Here is a 16316-nt window from a genome sequence, read left to right as displayed (position 1 = left end):
ATGTTTTGGATCATTGTCTTGTTGGAAGACAAATCTCCGTCCCAGTCTCAGGTCTTATGCAGACTCCATCAGGTTTTCTTCCAGAATGGTCCTGTATTTGGCTCCATCCATCTTCCCATCAATTTTAACCATCTTCCCTGTCCCTGCTGAAGACAAGCAGGCCCAAACCATGATGCTGCCACCACCATGTTTGACAGTGGGGATGGTGTGTTCAGCTGTGTTGCTTTTACGCCAAACATAACATTTTGCATTGTTGCCAAAAAGTTCAATTTTGGTTTCATCTGACCAGAGCACCTTCTTCCACATGTTTGGTGTGTCTCCCAGGTGGCTTGTGGCAAACTTTAAATGACACTTTTTATGGATATCTTTAAGAAATGGCTTTCTTCTTGCCACTCTTCCATAAAGGCCAGATTTGTGCAATATACGACTGATTGTTGTCCTATGGACAGAGTCTCCCACCTCAGCTGTAGATCTCTGCAGTTCATCCAGAGTGATCATGGGCCTCTTGGCTGCATCTCTGATCAGTCTTCTCCTTGTATGAGCTGAAAGTTTAGAGGGACGGCCAGGTCTTGGTAGATTTGCAGTGGTCTGATACTCCTTCCATTTCAATATTATCGCTTGCACAGTGCTCCTTGGGATGTTTAAAGCTTGGGAAATATTTTTGTATCCAAATCTGGCTTTAAACTTCTTCACAACAGTATCTCGGACCTGCCTGGTGTGTTCCTTGTTCTTCATGATGCTCTCTGCGCTTTTAACGGACCTCTGAGACTATCACAGTGCAGGTGCATTTATACGGAGACTTGATTACACACAGGTGGATTGTATTTATCATCATTAGTCATTTAGGTCAACATTGGATCATTCAGAGATCCTCACTGAACTTCTGGAGAGAGTTTGCTGCACTGAAAGTAAAGGGCTGAATAATTTTGCACGCCCAATTTTTCAGTTTTTGATTTGTTAAAAAAGTTTGAAATATCCAATAAATGTCGTTCCACTTCATGATTGTGTCCCACTTGTTTTTGATTCTTCACAAAAAAATACAGTTTTATATCTTTATGTTTGAAGCCTGAAATGTGGCAAAATGTCGCAAAGTTCAAGGGGGCCGAATACTTTCGCAAGGCACTGTAGATACAGTGGGGCAAAAATGTATTTAGTCAGCCACCAATTGTGCAAGTTCTCCCACTTAAAAAGATGAGAGCACCTTGTGCTGGGGACAATAAAAGGCCACTAAAATGTGCCTTTGTCACAACACAATGCCACAGATGTCTCAAGTTGAGGGAGCGTGCCATTGGCAGAGAATTTGGCAGTACGTCCAACCAGCCTCAACCGCAGACCACATGTCAACATTGAACAGAGTGCCTATGGTGGCGGTATGGGCAAACAACCCACAGACAAACAATTATTTTATTGATTGCAATTTGAATGCACAGAGATCCTGTGACAAGATCCTGAGGCCCATTGGGCGTGCCATTCATCTGCGGACGTCACCTCATGTTTGACCATAATGCACGGCCCCATGACGCAATGATCTGTACACAATTCCTGGAAGCTAAAAACGTCCCAGTTCTTCTATGGCCTGCATACCCAGACATGTCACCCATTGAGCACGTTTGGGATGCTCTGGATCGACGTGTATGACAGCGCGTTCCAGTTCCCGCCGATATCCAGCAACTTCGCATAGCCATTGAAGAGGAGTGGAACAACATTCAGCCTGATCAACGCCATGCGAAGAAGATGTGTCGTGCTGCATGAAGCAAATGGTGGTCACACCTGATACTGACTGGTACTGATTCACGGCCCTACCTTTGTTATTTAAGTACCGACAGTTTCATATCTGGATTCATGTGAAATCCATAGATTAGGGTCTAACGAATTCATTTAAATTGACTGATTTCCTTATACCAACTCAGTAAAATCTTCAAAATGGTTGCATTTATATTTTTTGTTCAGTATAATTAAAGTCACAATGGATTCATTTTGAATGAAGCAGCTGCCTGTTAGCTGTCGAGAGTCAGTGGAGAAGCTAGCTAGATAGGTTGTGCTAACAAGCGAACTGGTAGTATGAAACATTCAGAAACTTTGTCCAATAATGATGCAGAAAAATGAATCCATGCTTTTGTTACTTCTAGGGTAGACTACTGCAATGCTCTACTTTCTGGCTACCCGGATAAAGCACTAAATAAACTTCAGTTAGTGCTAAATACAGCTGCTAGAATCCTGACTAGAACCAAAAAAATGTGATCATATTACTCCAGTGCTAGCCTCCCTACACTGGCTTCCTGTCAAGGCAAGGGCTGATTTCCAACATACAAAGCATTACATGGGCTTGCTCCTACCTATCTCTCTGATTTGGTCCTGCCGTACATACCTACACGTACGCTACGGTCACAAGATGCAGGCCTCCTAATTGTCCCTAGAATTTCTAAGCAAACAGCTGGAGGCAGGGCTTTCTCCTATACAGCTCCATTTTTATGGAATGGTCTGCCTACCCATGTGAGAGACGCAAACTCGGTCTCAACCTTTAAGTCTTTACTGAAGACTCATCTCTTCAGTGGGTCATATGATTGAGTGTAGTCTGGCCCAGGAGTGTGAAGGTGAACGGAAAGGCTCTGGAGCAATGAACCGACCTTGCTGTCTCTGCCTGGCCGGTTCCCCTCTTTCCACTGGGATTCTCTGCCCCTAACCCTATTACAGGGGCTGAGTCACTGGCTTACTGGTGCTCTTTCATACCGTCCCTAGGAGGGGTGCGCCACTTGAGTGAGTTGAGTCACTGATGTGATCTTCCTGTCTGGGTTGGCACCCCCCCTTGGGTTGTGCCGTGGCGGAGATCTTTGTGGGCTATACTCGGCCAGGATGGTAAATTGGTGGTTGAAGATATCCCGCTAGTGGTGTGGGGGCTGTGCTTTGGCAAAGTGGGTGGGGTTATATCCTTCCTGTTTGGCCCCGTCCGGGGGTATCATAGGATGGGGCCAGTGTCTCCTGACCCCTCCTGTCTCAGCCTCCAGTATTTATGCTGCAGTAGTTTGTGTCGGGGGGCTAGGGTCAGTTTGTTATATCTGGAGTACTTCTCCTGTCTTATCCGGTGTGAATTTAAGTGTGCTCTCTAATTCTCTCTTTCGGAGGACATGAGCCGTAGGACCATGCCTCAGGACTACCTGGCATGATGACTCCTTGCTGTCCCCAGTCCACCGGCCGTGCTGCTGCGCCAGTTTCAACTGTTCTGCCTGCGGCTATGGAATCCTGACCTGTTCACCGGGCGTGCTACCTGTCCCAGACCTATTATTTGACCATGCTGGTAATTTATGAACATCTTGGCCATGTTCTGTTATAATCTCCACCCAGCCCAGCCAGAAGAGGACTGGCCACCCCTCATAGCCTGGTTCCTCTAGGTTTCTTCCTAGGTTTTGGCCTTTCTAGGGAGTTTTTCCTAGCCACCGTGCTTCTACACCTGCATTGCTTGCTGTTTGGGGTTTTAGGCTGGGTTTCTGTACAGCACTTTGAGATATCAGCTGATGTACGAAGGGCTATATAAATGAATTTGATTTGAAGTGAATTAGATTTCTTCATCTTGCGAGATAGCTAAGCTTGGTAAAGCACTTAGTGTTGTGTGCATTGTGCTGCACTTTCTACCCCATTTGTTTCATATGAAATATACCGAAGTGACTTTTTCATAGCAGTTTAGGAGACTGAGGTTAAGAGAAATGATCTAACCTGCTATGAAAATCCCTTTGTGACAGGCCCCCCCCCCGCCCGATTAGCTAGCGAACTAACGAGCAGGTGCACATTATGAAACTGAACCTAAAAGAAAGTTCCTTCAAGCGCAAAACTCAATCCCTAGATGTAAATGGTCAAGAGTACAGCCTATTCTTATTGCCAGATCTGTTTTCCGTGTCAGCCACTGCATGTGCTTCTTAAAGAGTTAAAAAAAATAATAATAGAGGGCCTCCCGAGTGGTGCAGTGGTCTAAGGCTGTTGGGGAAGCTATTCTTAAGAGCAGTCACTACAGATCCAGGTTCGATCCCGGGCTGTATCACAACCGGCTAGAATCGGGAGTCCCATTGGGAGGCGCACAATTGGCCCAGCGTCATCTGGGTTAGGGGAGGATTTGGCCAGGGTAGGCCGTCATTGTAAATAAGAATTTGTTTTCAACTACCTGGTTAAAAAAAATAATAATTAAACAAAATATAAAAAAAGTCACTCTTTTCCCAATAAATATTTATTTAATGGGATCAAGTGACAGTATCGATCACATCTTTCCCAAAGACAGCTCAGTGAAATATTAACAAATTTACAATCATGAGGAACGCAACAAAACAAAACCAAAGCCTTATAAAAAAATCCGATCAGGACCTTCCCGAGTGAGTGAAAGGTGGCCAATGGCCATCAATGTCTTGACTTAGCCTGATCTGTTGGGCAAGACCACACAAACCGATCTGGGACCTGGCTAGTCTTCACTGACCGTTGGTGTTCTTGGCCAGCTGGTGGTGGTCTTGGCTATCCAGAATGAATCACACGGTTTTACTGTCGTAATGACTAATTCATAGATAATGGAGAGAAACGTACAGAATGAAGCTAAATTCAGTCTGAATTTCAAGGCTAGGACTTGGTTAGCCATGGGTGGTCTTGGTTGTGGCTCAGCTCCAGGATAGGTCCATCATGACACCCACACTCATTTAATGCTTTATAATTCATCTTTATCTGTTACCTGCATGGGAAAAACGAAGGAAAAGTTAGTAACAGGCCTTCATGTGTGGATACTGGCCTAAACATAGTTGTTGTACTTAGAAACATACCACTTCATCCTCATCTTGAATTTCTTCTTCTTCCTCAGCCTCTGCCGCCTCTTCAGGCTCCTCCTCTGGCTCCTCAACCTGTTCGTTGAGATCTACGTTCATACTGAGCCGCAGCATGCGTTCAATCCTGTCTCCATAGGCCTTGGTGTCTTGAAGCTGGTAGCCTGAACGCAGCGTGGCCGTCTCAAACAACACCATGGCCAGGTCTGAGGCAGTCTGGTTCTTGGCATCAGTCTATGGGGAGAGGAATACAAATAAGTTATATTTACAGTTCGAGTCATTTAGTAGCAGTGTTGGGGAAGCTATTCTTAAGAGTTTACCACGCTACCAATTACTTCACACTGAAAGTTTAGCTTAACTAAAGCGAACCTTAAAAGTAAACTATTTAACTGAAATTCTCTTTGAAAAAAAGCAGTTTACTACATCCAAACGACTTAATTTAACCATCATATGTTTATCGGAAATGTCAAGACTACAAATGGTCACTTTGGGGTCATATGTTAACAGAATGTGTAACAACCTAAACACCAAAAACAAATGGACTACGTGAGAATTAGGCAGGGCCCGGTTTCCCAGATAGTGATGGAACTTAAGCTCACAAGTTCCACAAGTTCCATAAAGATTAATCGTTCCTACAACGGCTGAAGACGTAACATGCGTTACTAAGTGAGTCATTGGAGCATGTGTCGATGCTGATAGGTTCGAAAAAAAGGGAGCGCTGCCCTTCGATCCGCTTTCTCCATTCAAATCTTACCTTTACATTATTTCACAATACTGACGAGGGATCAGCTCCTAGAGAAAAACTACCACTATTAAAGTGGCTTATTATAATACTTAATTTTAAAAAATGCACTAAATCTCCGATTTGGCACATGTTCAGCTACACATGAAATATATTGGAGACAAATTACAAACATAGCCCACAAGTAGCAAAATAGAACATGAAATGCATTCCAATATGACTGAAATAGGCCTATATTCTAGCGTTTATATTTTAATTCAGCCATCTCAGTTAATTTGAAGAATATTTTATAGGTTGGTTGTATTAAGACATTGACAACTTTGTTTTCTTGTCAATTTTGTTCTGAAGTTAAGCAGTCAGAGACATAGTATCACATGGTTTATGTTTGATTACGGGCATTTTCAAGAACGTTAATAACAATGATTTTGGGAAACAGCTCTGAAATTTAACGATGCTACTACGAAGGTTCTAACGACTAACTTAGCCTTAAATATGCTTTTGGGAAACTGGGCCCGGGTCTGATGCCGAAAAAAAGGAAATAGCCTACTTCACAACTTTTTTAGCAGTTTGCTACACTGTTACATGGAGAGAAAAATTAACTACTGAAAACACTACCTAGATATGAATTCTGTTCAACTACCGCCAAGCTACTGCAAAATTAAGTTAAATTACATGTAGTTCACTACTCCAACACTATTAGCAGACACTTGTCTAGGGTGACATCCAGTTAGTGTTTTAAACAAAAAAACAGTAATACCTGCCCACAGATCACCAGACTGACAGCAACATTTACCATGTCAGTTGTCAGTGTCTATCAGTGAGCTCCAAAAGTATTGGGAGAGTGACATGTAATGGAAGGATAAAATTAGGTTAAAGTGCAGACTCCGCTTTAAATTGGAGACCATCCATATTGGTTGAACCATTTAGAAATTACAGTACTTTTTGAACCTAGTCACCATTTTAGGGGACAATTTTACTTGTGTATTAAAGTAGTCAACCATTTAGTATTTAGTCCCATAGGCATAGCACACAATGACAAGATCAACCTTGTAAGTACAAATTTGTTGGATGCATTTTGTTGTTTCAGATTGTGCCCAAATATAAATTAATGGTTAATAATGTAGTGTAATTTTGGAGTCACTTATTATAAAGAATATATGTTTCTAAACACTTCTACATTAATGTTGATGCTACTATGATTATGGAAAATCCTGAATGAGTGCGACGCACATAAACTACTCCATTACAAAAACGTTATCCTCCCCTGTTATTGTAAAGGTGAGATGTTAGCATTTCTTTGGACGTATGATGTATTTAACTTTCTCACCTCATTATTCACGAGTCAGTCAGGATTATCCGTAATCATGGTAGCATCCACATTCATGTAGACGTGTTTAGAAACATCCTATTCACAATAGAAGTGACTCCAAAATTAATACATTTACCATTCACTTCTAAATCGGGCACAAAATAAAACAAAAACACATTTGTAGAGTCACAAGCTTAATGTAGTCATTGCATGTTATGTACATGGGACCAAATACTGAACTTTAATCCACACAAGAGAAATTGTTCCAATACTTTTGCTCCCCTAAAATGGGGAGGGGGGGGGGGGCAATTATGTACAAAAATACCCTCAGATGAATAGACAGTCTGCACTTTAACCTCAGTCATAAACAGAATTTCAAATCCAAAGTGCTGGAGTACAAAGTCAACACAGAAAAAAGGGTAGGGTTCCAATACCTATGGAGCGCTGTATAGTGGATCAATAATATTGTGTTGTATTACAGACATCACTCAACTGATGAGATGAGGAACTTTCTCTGGCTTGGACCACATTGGCACCACTCAATAATCAGGTTGAGATGGGAGTATTATGAACACAGCTTCACATGTATGTGATACTTACAGAAATGCGTTTCAGCATTTCCTTGATGAGAGGGTGCTTTGGGTTGATTTCTAATGTTTTCTTCTGGCTTGCATAATAACTGGAAATACAAAGCAGAACACAATATAAAGGAAGAGATCAAAAAGTGTCACAAAACAAAGGGTGTTAATTAGGAAGTGAGATCCAGGTTTACCTTAAATATTCATGCAAGTTTTCCATTGACAGATTGAGCTTTTGTGTAGCATCAACACTTCAGAATGCTACCTGAAGTGCATAGTGATCACTCACTTTGTGGAGATGTCTTTCCCTGTCTGGTAGGCCTGTGCCTTCATGATCCTCTCCATGTTACCAGACCAGCCGTACTGGCTAGCTACCAGGGCACAGGGAGATTTAGTCAGCCTCTGGGACAGGATAGCCTTCTCAATCTAAAGAAAAAATAAAATTGGCAAATAAGAAAAGGTTTCCCACAATATATGACAAGTAGCCTAGTGGTTAGAGCATTGGGCCAGTAACCAAAAGGTTGCTAGAGCGAATCCCCGAGCTGACAAGGTAAAAATCTGTCCTCCCACTGAAGGCAGTTAACCCACTGTTCCTAGGCAGTCATTGTAAATAGGAATTTGTACTTAAGACTTGCCTAGTTAAAAAACACAATTAAACATTTCATCCCAAAACATTTAGGGTCGGATTCACCGTTGAGCATATTTTTAATCATGACAAGGGCTGTTGCGGTGACCATATCACTGCCACACTGGCAGTGAGTCATACGTAGTTTTCGGAAAGTATTCAGACCCCTTGACTTTTTCCACATTGTGTTACGTTATAGCCTTATTCTAAAATGGATTAAATTAATACAAATCTTCAGTAATCTACACAATATCCCATGACAGAGCAAAAGCAGGTAAAAAGAAAAAAGAAATACCTTCACATAAGTATTCAGACCCTTGGCTTTGAGACTCAAAATTGAGCTCAGGTGCATCCTGTTTCCATTGATCCTTGAGATGTGTCTTCACCTTGGAGTCTACCTGTGGTAAATGCAATTGCTTGGACATGATTTGGAAATGCACACCTGTCTATTTAAAAAAAGGTCCTACAGTTGGCAGTGCATGTCAGAGCAAAAACCAAGCCATGAGGTCGAAGGAATTGTCCGTAGAGCGCCGAGACAAGATTGTGTCAGATCACAAATATGGGGAACGGTAGCAATACATTTCTGCAGCATTGAAGGTCCCCAAGAACAGTGGCCTGCATTCTTAAATGGAAGAAGTTTAGAACCACCAAAATGCCTAGAGCTGGCCGCCCAGCCAAACTGAGCAATCAGGGGAGAAGGGGAACATTATGTCAATGTAATATTTAAGTTTTTTTTTTTAATAAATAAGCAACATTGTCTTAACCTGTTTTTGCTTTGTCATTATGGGGTATTGAGTGTAGGTTGAGGAAAAAACAATGAATACATTTTAGAATAACGCTGTAACCTAACAAAATGTGGAAGTCACGGAGTCTGAATACTTTCCCTAGGCACTAACTGCAGTAAAATTCCATGTGACCGTTGAGTCACAGTAATGTATTTTTATGCACTCTGGACATAATTTGTTAGTACCCAACCTGCTAACGACCATCCTGTCCTTATGGCCTGGTACTTCGGGCTCTATCGTCCTAACCACTGACGTCAATGCTAATGAAAAATCTAAATGTCTATCCACGAGTCAGAATGTATAGCCTTAGGGGCTGCTGTTGGTTTAAGCAAAAATGAGTGAATTTGAATAACCTAGCAATTGGGCATTTTATTTATTTTTTTCAGTAAGGATGTATCGATCCTGTGCAGGTGTCGTTACACGTGGTCTGCCACTGCGAGGAAGATCAGCTGTCCGTCCTGTAGCGCTGTTTTAGGCGTCTCACAGTACGGACATCGCAATTTATTGCCTTGGCCACAACTGTAGTCCTCATGCCTCCTTGCAGCATACCTAAGGCACATTCACACAGATGAGCAGGGACCCTGGGCATCTTTCTTTTGGTGTTTTTCAGAGTCAGTAGAAAGGCCTCTTTTAGTGTCCTACGTTTTCATAACTGTGACCTTAATTGCCTACCATCTGTAAGCTGTTAGTGTCTTAACAACCGTTCCACAGGTGCCTGTTCATTCATTGTTCATGGTTCATTGAACAAGCATGGGAAACAGTGTTTAAACCCTTTACAATGAAGATCTGTGAAGTTATTTGGATTTTTACAAATTATCTTTGATAGACAGGGTCCTGAAAAAGGGAAGTTTATTTTTTGCTGAGTTCATTTAATTTTCCAAATTAAGCACTGGGTAGCTGCAAGAACAGGGTTAGAGAGCCCATGGCATACAGTTTGAGCAGTTTGGAGAGCATGCTCTACAAACAGTTGTTGATGCATGGAGTGAAAGTGTTTTTACTTCTTAGATGTCTACCCGGCATTTCCCACACCGGCGGGAAAGCGTGCAGCCTCCATTCGCGTGCATATGGATATGGCCATTCTAAATCTAAACTAATTTGACATAATATTGAAGACAAAATTAAATTGAGATCAATCTGATTGGTGAAAAGATGATCACTTACGAGAACAGCTGTGCAGCCTGAGGCAAGGAAAGGCAAGCTTCTTTTTTTTCCAACTTTCTCAATAGTCAACGGTCTAGTCACATCATGCAACCCATATACATTTTGATTAAGTTTGTATCATTCACAACTCAATTCACCAAATAACTGAATCTAGCCTATAGGACCCGTTTCAAATGATCACTTTTCCACTCAACATAGCCACTTCATATGCACACTCCACAGGAGGCTGCTGAGGGAAGAACAGCTCAATGTCTGGAATGGAGTGAATAGAATGGTATCAAAAGCATGTATTTGTGGAACGACTGATACCATTCTATTTATTCCATTCCAGCCATTACTATGAGTCCATCCTCCCCACTTAAGGTGCCACTGGTCACATGCACGCCGGAATGTGAAACTTAGCGGAATACAATAGGAGGGATAAGTTTAATTATGTGTGGAGGCCTGGAGATGCTAAACGTGTTTATTAGAAGGTAAATTACCGTGAGATCGGCACTCTTTTGCATGACAACCGGCTGACAAAATGTCATGACCGCCACAGCGGGAAAATAAAAATGTTGTCTGAAGTCTGGTCTTTCACATTCATTATCTGCACGTTACCTTGTCCTTGAGGGCGCTGTCCTTCATCCAGGTGGTGAGAGGTTCGTACTCCTTCTCCAGGACCTCCCTGGTCTCCTTGGCCTTGTCGCTCTCGTCAAACTTAATGCCCTCCTTGGCCACATTCTGGAAGCGCTTACCGTCAAACTCTGGCAAGGCCTGGACACAGTACTCATCCACTGGTTCTGTCAGGTAGATTACCTCATAACCCTTCTTCAACAGACTCTCTACAAAGGGAGACGACTCAGCCTGGGGGAGAGGACATTCCACAAGGGAAGACAAGGGATAGGAACATTAACCTTGACTATATTACTCCTTACAGAGCTGCAAACAAAGGGCCAAGGGGAAGGAGTAGTGAGCGAATTGGGACCAGCTGAGAGTGGTTGATTCAGATTTTCAGGGATGTGACTTTCTTCCTTACCTTGACCTCGGTTGAAAATATCAGAATTCAAGATAAGGGAGGAAAAGTCAAGGGAAAAGTTAAGAGGGTAGTGTTTTAATTCATCCAGTTTATGGTCCACCCTCTACCCACTTGCTTGTAGCTGGTTCTGGCCTTGAAGTACAGCTGGCACCTGTTCTCCTTCATCTGTTATACATACCATTACATCAGAGTCACCTATACCTACAAGTACAAAAACCTGTAATTTATACTATACAGAGGGGAGTGTTCAAAGTCAAACTCTACCCACCTCCCTGCGGCTGGTCCCGGCCATGAAGTAGATCTTGTCCTGCTTGTCCTTCATCCTCTCTACGTACTGCTCCAGGCTGGCCAGCACCGTGTCGCTGTTGGAGGTCTGAAAACGCAGCAGTTTGGCCAGACGTGTCCTGTTGGAGTGGTCCTCGATCACACCCAGTTTAATGTTGGTGCCAAACTCCTTCCAGAACTTCTCATTGTACTGCTCCTCTGCAATCTTCTTTATCATGTCCAGGGTCTTACGCACCGGCTTCTTACGGATGACCTGGATGGAGGGGAAACGTAAGGGAGGAAGGGGCTTTAATTATGAAGCTCACATCATTCACTACATTGGTTAATGATAAGTAATTATGTTCAAATCATCATCTTCTGTAAGCACCAAAGAGAAGAGATCTGACCGAAACCTGTCAGTTAACAGTCTGAACTTGCTTATTTGAGATTAGAGAGGCTCACCTTGAGCAACTTGTGCTGCTGCAGGGTTTCTCTTGACACATTCAGTGGCAGATCATCAGAGTCCACCTAACCAAACAATCACATTATCATAAATCAGAAAAACTGAAGTATTAAATGAACTATCATTCAAATGTACAGCAGGGTCAAATACATTTCTAGTCAGTCAATTCAGATCGTAAACTAACGTTTTCAATTTCCTTTATTGATCCAAGCCTGCATAGCCCTAGAAGCTACGTCACTCACCACTCCCCTGACAAAGTTCAGGTATTTGGGCATCATGTCATTGAAATCATCAGTGATGAAGACTCTACGGACAAAGAGCTTGATGAAGTCGTTCTTCTTGGTTCCATACTCGTCGAACATGCCCCTGGGGGCAGCAACGGGGACAAACAGGATGGAGTTGAAGGTGACCTCACCCTCGGCTGTGAAGTGGATGTGGGAGAGGGGCTCATCTGTGTCCTGGAGGGAAGACTGAAAAATCAATACAATTCGAACACCAATCAAATGTATTGATTTATAAAGCCCTTTTTATATCAGCAGTCAATGATTTACAGTAAACTAAGACAAGACCCCAAAGAGAAAAAAATAAAAAGGCACATTAGCTAAGAAAAACCCAGTGGAAGGAAGAAATGTCAAAAGGAGGTACAGACTGCATACCTTAGAGAAAGTCTTGTAGAAGGCTTTGTACTCATCCTCCTCTACTTCTTTGGCTGGTCTCGTCCAGATAGGCTTGACGTCGTTCATCAGCTCCCAGTCCCACACGGTCTTCTCAACCTGGACGAAAGGAATGAAGTTGCTTGGGTACTTAAAAAGTCACTTATCAAAATCAAGTTGATGGCTTAGGTGTGCTAGTATTGGAATGGATCAAATAAACTGAAGGAGAGTTTTGGAAAACAAAATAAAAACTAATTTGTTTTAACCTTCTTGGGCTTGTCCTCCTCTTCCTCCACCTCTACCTCATCCTCAGTGTCATCCTTCACCTCGGTGTCCTCGATGGGCTCCTCAACAGTCTCTGTCTGGGTAGGGAGAGAAGGGAACATGGCAAAATATTATTTATACAGCTCACTGCTATAAACACACCATGGGCTGTGCCATTGACAACGAACTATGACGCCCTCAATTGTCTCTCCATCTGCAATAATCTGAAAACAGACCACATGAAAGCCAGTCTAATGATGAGCAACTACCAACATAATGTTTCTAATCAGTGCAGATGAGAGGACAGGAGACAATGTACAGTAAATGATAGTATAGTTCCACTCCTATACCTTGCTGGCCCAGATGTAGATGGGGAAGTTGATGAACTGCGAGTATTTCTTGACCAGGTTCTTGATGGTTTCCAGCTCCAGGTAGTCTGTAGCCTCCTCCTTCATCACCAACCTGGAAGAGTAAAACAAATGCGAAATGCAAGGCTTTGTACACTGGATTTCATTGTGGGATTTTGTCCCGTGTCATCTTATCTTTCAATGCTACATAAGTAGTTCATTGAAATCATGGCCACAATATGAATACCATCACCTAGTATTCAAAACTTAAATACTTGGAGCACTGCCAGATGGGCGGGATATTCACTTTTGGGAGTATGCCATTGGAGGCACTTACGTGATGCTGGTGCCCCTGCCGAGCGTATCCCCGCGAGGGTCCTCAATGACAGAAAACTCATTGGAGTCAGACTCCCAGATGTGCTGTGTGCCGTTGTTGTGCTTTGAAGACACGATCACCTTGTCGGCAACCAGGAAGGTAGAGTAAAAGCCCACACCGAACTGGCCAATAAGCTCAGAGGTGGACTGGCCCTCGGTTTCAATCTCCGTCATCTTGTTGAGGAACTCGCTGGTGCCCGACTTGGCGATGGTACCCAGGTTCTTGACCAAGTCCTCTTTGGTCATGCCGATGCCCGTGTCAGTGATGTGGAGCATGTTCTTCTCTTTGTCCATCTGGGGAGGAAAAAAATTAAGAAAAAAGCTCAAGCTCAGAAGTCCTACGAGTATTTATCTTATGATTTCCATGTCTTGTGGAATGGATGAGTCAAAAACATTTACAAAGTTAAGGCGTTTGGCTCTTCCTCAATTCAGCTTTACTTGATTCCTTGCATCTGCTCCTAACAGTCTCAAAACCCAAAACCCACTGGAGAAGGTCTGAAAGGAGGAACTTTGGACATTCTCCAGTACGGAATGTGAGTTGAGATTGAACCTGTGAGGACCATGAAACACCTTGATCTTGATGGTGAGCTCCTCATTGGCTGCCAGTGCATCCTCGTTGGTCAGAGACATCATTCTGATTTTATCCAGAGCATCAGAGGCGTTGGATATCAACTCCCTCAAGAAGATCTACAACACACAGGAGTAAAGGATGGTTATGGTTGACTTATACCCATTTGCCCCCTTGGTTTGATTAAATCCACAATCTGTATTTAGGGACCGCTCTTTCAAAAGGATAGCCTACACAGTTCATATCAGGCAGGTGTGCTATTAGCAATAAGCATTATTCTGTAGGCTTACTGATGTAGCATAGTGGTTAGGCCAGTGGCTCCCAAACTAGGGCTTGGGTCACCTGATATAAAAAGTATTAATCATTGTAATGTGGTTAAATTCAGCCAGAGAGCACCCTTAGATCATGGGAAAAGGCTACACTTGAATCATTCCCAAGGTGAATGGCTAAACCCACTACGTTATGAAACCACACACTAATTGCAGAGACTTTGATATTACTGGCCGTAGTTGATTAGGGATGGTCATATGACCTTTGTTCCAAGTACTGACCATTTTTTTGGAGGACTACAAAATCAAAATAAACTTATATAAGCCATTTTTAGAAAAGCAACATTTCACTACACGCCAACAATGCCTAATTTATCATAACAATTACAGATAACGAATCCTAATTGCCTGAAACTAATATCAACTGGTTATATTGTGAAACAGCAGTGTACCCACTTGTAGAAGCCTATGGTTGTGCAATGGCATGGCCTTGTTTTGTAAATTTTACAGACAATCTGCTCTTATTTCCCAAGATCACATCCAATACACATTTTTGGTCAAAAAAAAAAAGTTATGATTAAAAAAAAAAAAAATAGGTCAGATTAGACCGAAGTGATTCACATCTCATGTCAAGAACAGTTATTCAAAGAGTAATCATTTGAAACAGGGCTCAATTTGGAAAGTTGAAAGAAATCCCATGGTTACAAACCAAAATCAGTCTTTCCAATATACAGAAGGTCTATTAGGTTAATTAAGCCTGTTCTGAATTTTCTAAATGGATTAACAATTCCACATTGAACACTATGGGGATGAATTATGACCAGGACATCTGTTTGGTGATTAGGCCTAGGCTTAATGATTCCGATGAAAAATACTGTCTTCATCAAACTAATGTTTCAGCATATTTTCAGTGTGGAACTGGTCTGTCTAGTAGGGGGTAATAGCCTAGGTTAACCAATTTGAAAATGCCACTAGTAGTTCGCAAAGTAGGGTCGCCACTAACATTAACGTAAACTTGTACAACGCCTTGGTCCGTACAATTGCCCTTATTTTAGCGCCCCAAAAACGTAATACTTCCAGATCAACTGTAATGTCAATACCATTGTAAAGCACAATTTCTCCCCTTTCCAAAAGATTAAATTACATGACCTAAACACTGCTCGTTTCTGCATAGTTCTAAGCAGGCAATGAGCCCCGTCGGGTCTTTTAAAAAATAAAAATTAAATGGCGGGTGGGGAAGCGAAACTAATGCGTGATAGTGAGAAGGAGAGATGTCTTGTGGGAAAATGGCTTTTTCACTCGATCTGTCCAACTTATCACCTTATTGCCTCAAATGTAAATAAAACACCATAAAGAGTTTATATAATGTGTCATTACATACCTATTTGAAGGTTTGAGTCGGGTTCTTAGGGCGGTGCTAAAGTGATCTTATAAGTAAACAGCGGCTTTGAGAATGATGATCGACAATTTCAGGTGTGTACGTAAAGTCAATCTGTAGTGCTAGAGCGAGTTCTGGGCATTCGTAAATCCAGAGCGTTTAGCTCTGAGCATTCAGAGCGCACACTGGAGCGCCCCTGGCCGAGGAGTAGGGTTGAGCAGAGCATTCAACTGCAGTCAAGCACCCAAGCTAACTGGCTAATGTTGGCTAGCTACTTCCAGACACAATGAGAGAACACTGACCATTTTACACAATCTAGCAGAATTGGTTAGGCTGTTTTCATGTTATCCAGAGCATTGGTGACTTACAGTGCTACTGGCAACAATTACGCTATTTTTGCTGATGTTTACTGACACCAGCCATATTCAAAGTAGATGCTCTGAAACCGGAGTAGATATCCAGAATTAACAATGTCCATTGAAACGCACAACGACGATACCACTTGTGAATAATCAAGTCAATAGAAATTGGTTAGTTCATATACTGCCTGGCAAGTTGATATATTAGTATCCATCTAACGGTAGGTAACTAGCTAACATGCCTGTACATACTGCTGTAGTGCTATGCGGTTCATAAGGATAGCATAGCTATCAAATTGTCAGCCAACATAAATGTAACATTTGAAAAGTCATTTATTACATTGTGCAACATTTGTCCTTAGTTG

The 16316-nt window shown here is 42.2% G+C and overlaps 1 protein-coding gene across 3 annotated transcripts; it reads right to left on the bottom strand.

Moving 5' to 3' along the window:
* Nucleotides 1-4200: 4200 nt before the first annotated feature.
* LOC110525273 (endoplasmin) lies at nucleotides 4201-15816 on the bottom strand. Of its 3 annotated transcripts, none has more exons than XM_090234743.1 (14): nucleotides 15596-15816; nucleotides 13777-14064; nucleotides 13340-13671; nucleotides 13006-13117; nucleotides 12658-12753; nucleotides 12395-12511; nucleotides 11981-12196; nucleotides 11738-11803; nucleotides 11280-11549; nucleotides 10594-10839; nucleotides 7712-7848; nucleotides 7445-7523; nucleotides 4794-5027; nucleotides 4201-4705 (listed from the first exon to the last, which is right to left on the bottom strand). In XM_090234743.1, the coding sequence occupies exons 3-14, from the start codon at nucleotides 13669-13671 to the stop codon at nucleotides 4682-4684; spliced, it is 1929 nt and encodes a 642-aa protein (XP_090090869.1). In that variant the 5' UTR covers nucleotides 13777-14064; nucleotides 15596-15816; the 3' UTR covers nucleotides 4201-4681. The 3 variants fall into 3 exon arrangements, with proteins under 3 accessions (XP_090090869.1, XP_090090865.1, XP_090090863.1); XM_090234739.1 differs by having other exon boundaries at nucleotides 13948-14064; nucleotides 15596-15716; XM_090234737.1 differs by lacking the exon at nucleotides 15596-15816 and adding an exon at nucleotides 14671-14789 and having other exon boundaries at nucleotides 13948-14064.
* Nucleotides 15817-16316: the final 500 nt, after the last annotated feature.

The sequence above is a fragment of the Oncorhynchus mykiss genome, chromosome 1, assembly GCF_057628025.1.
Source record: "Oncorhynchus mykiss isolate SJ-2025 chromosome 1, ASM5762802v1, whole genome shotgun sequence".
NCBI classification, from domain to species: Eukaryota; Metazoa; Chordata; class Actinopteri; order Salmoniformes; family Salmonidae; genus Oncorhynchus; species Oncorhynchus mykiss.
This window is presented reverse-complemented; position numbering and strand designations above follow the sequence as displayed.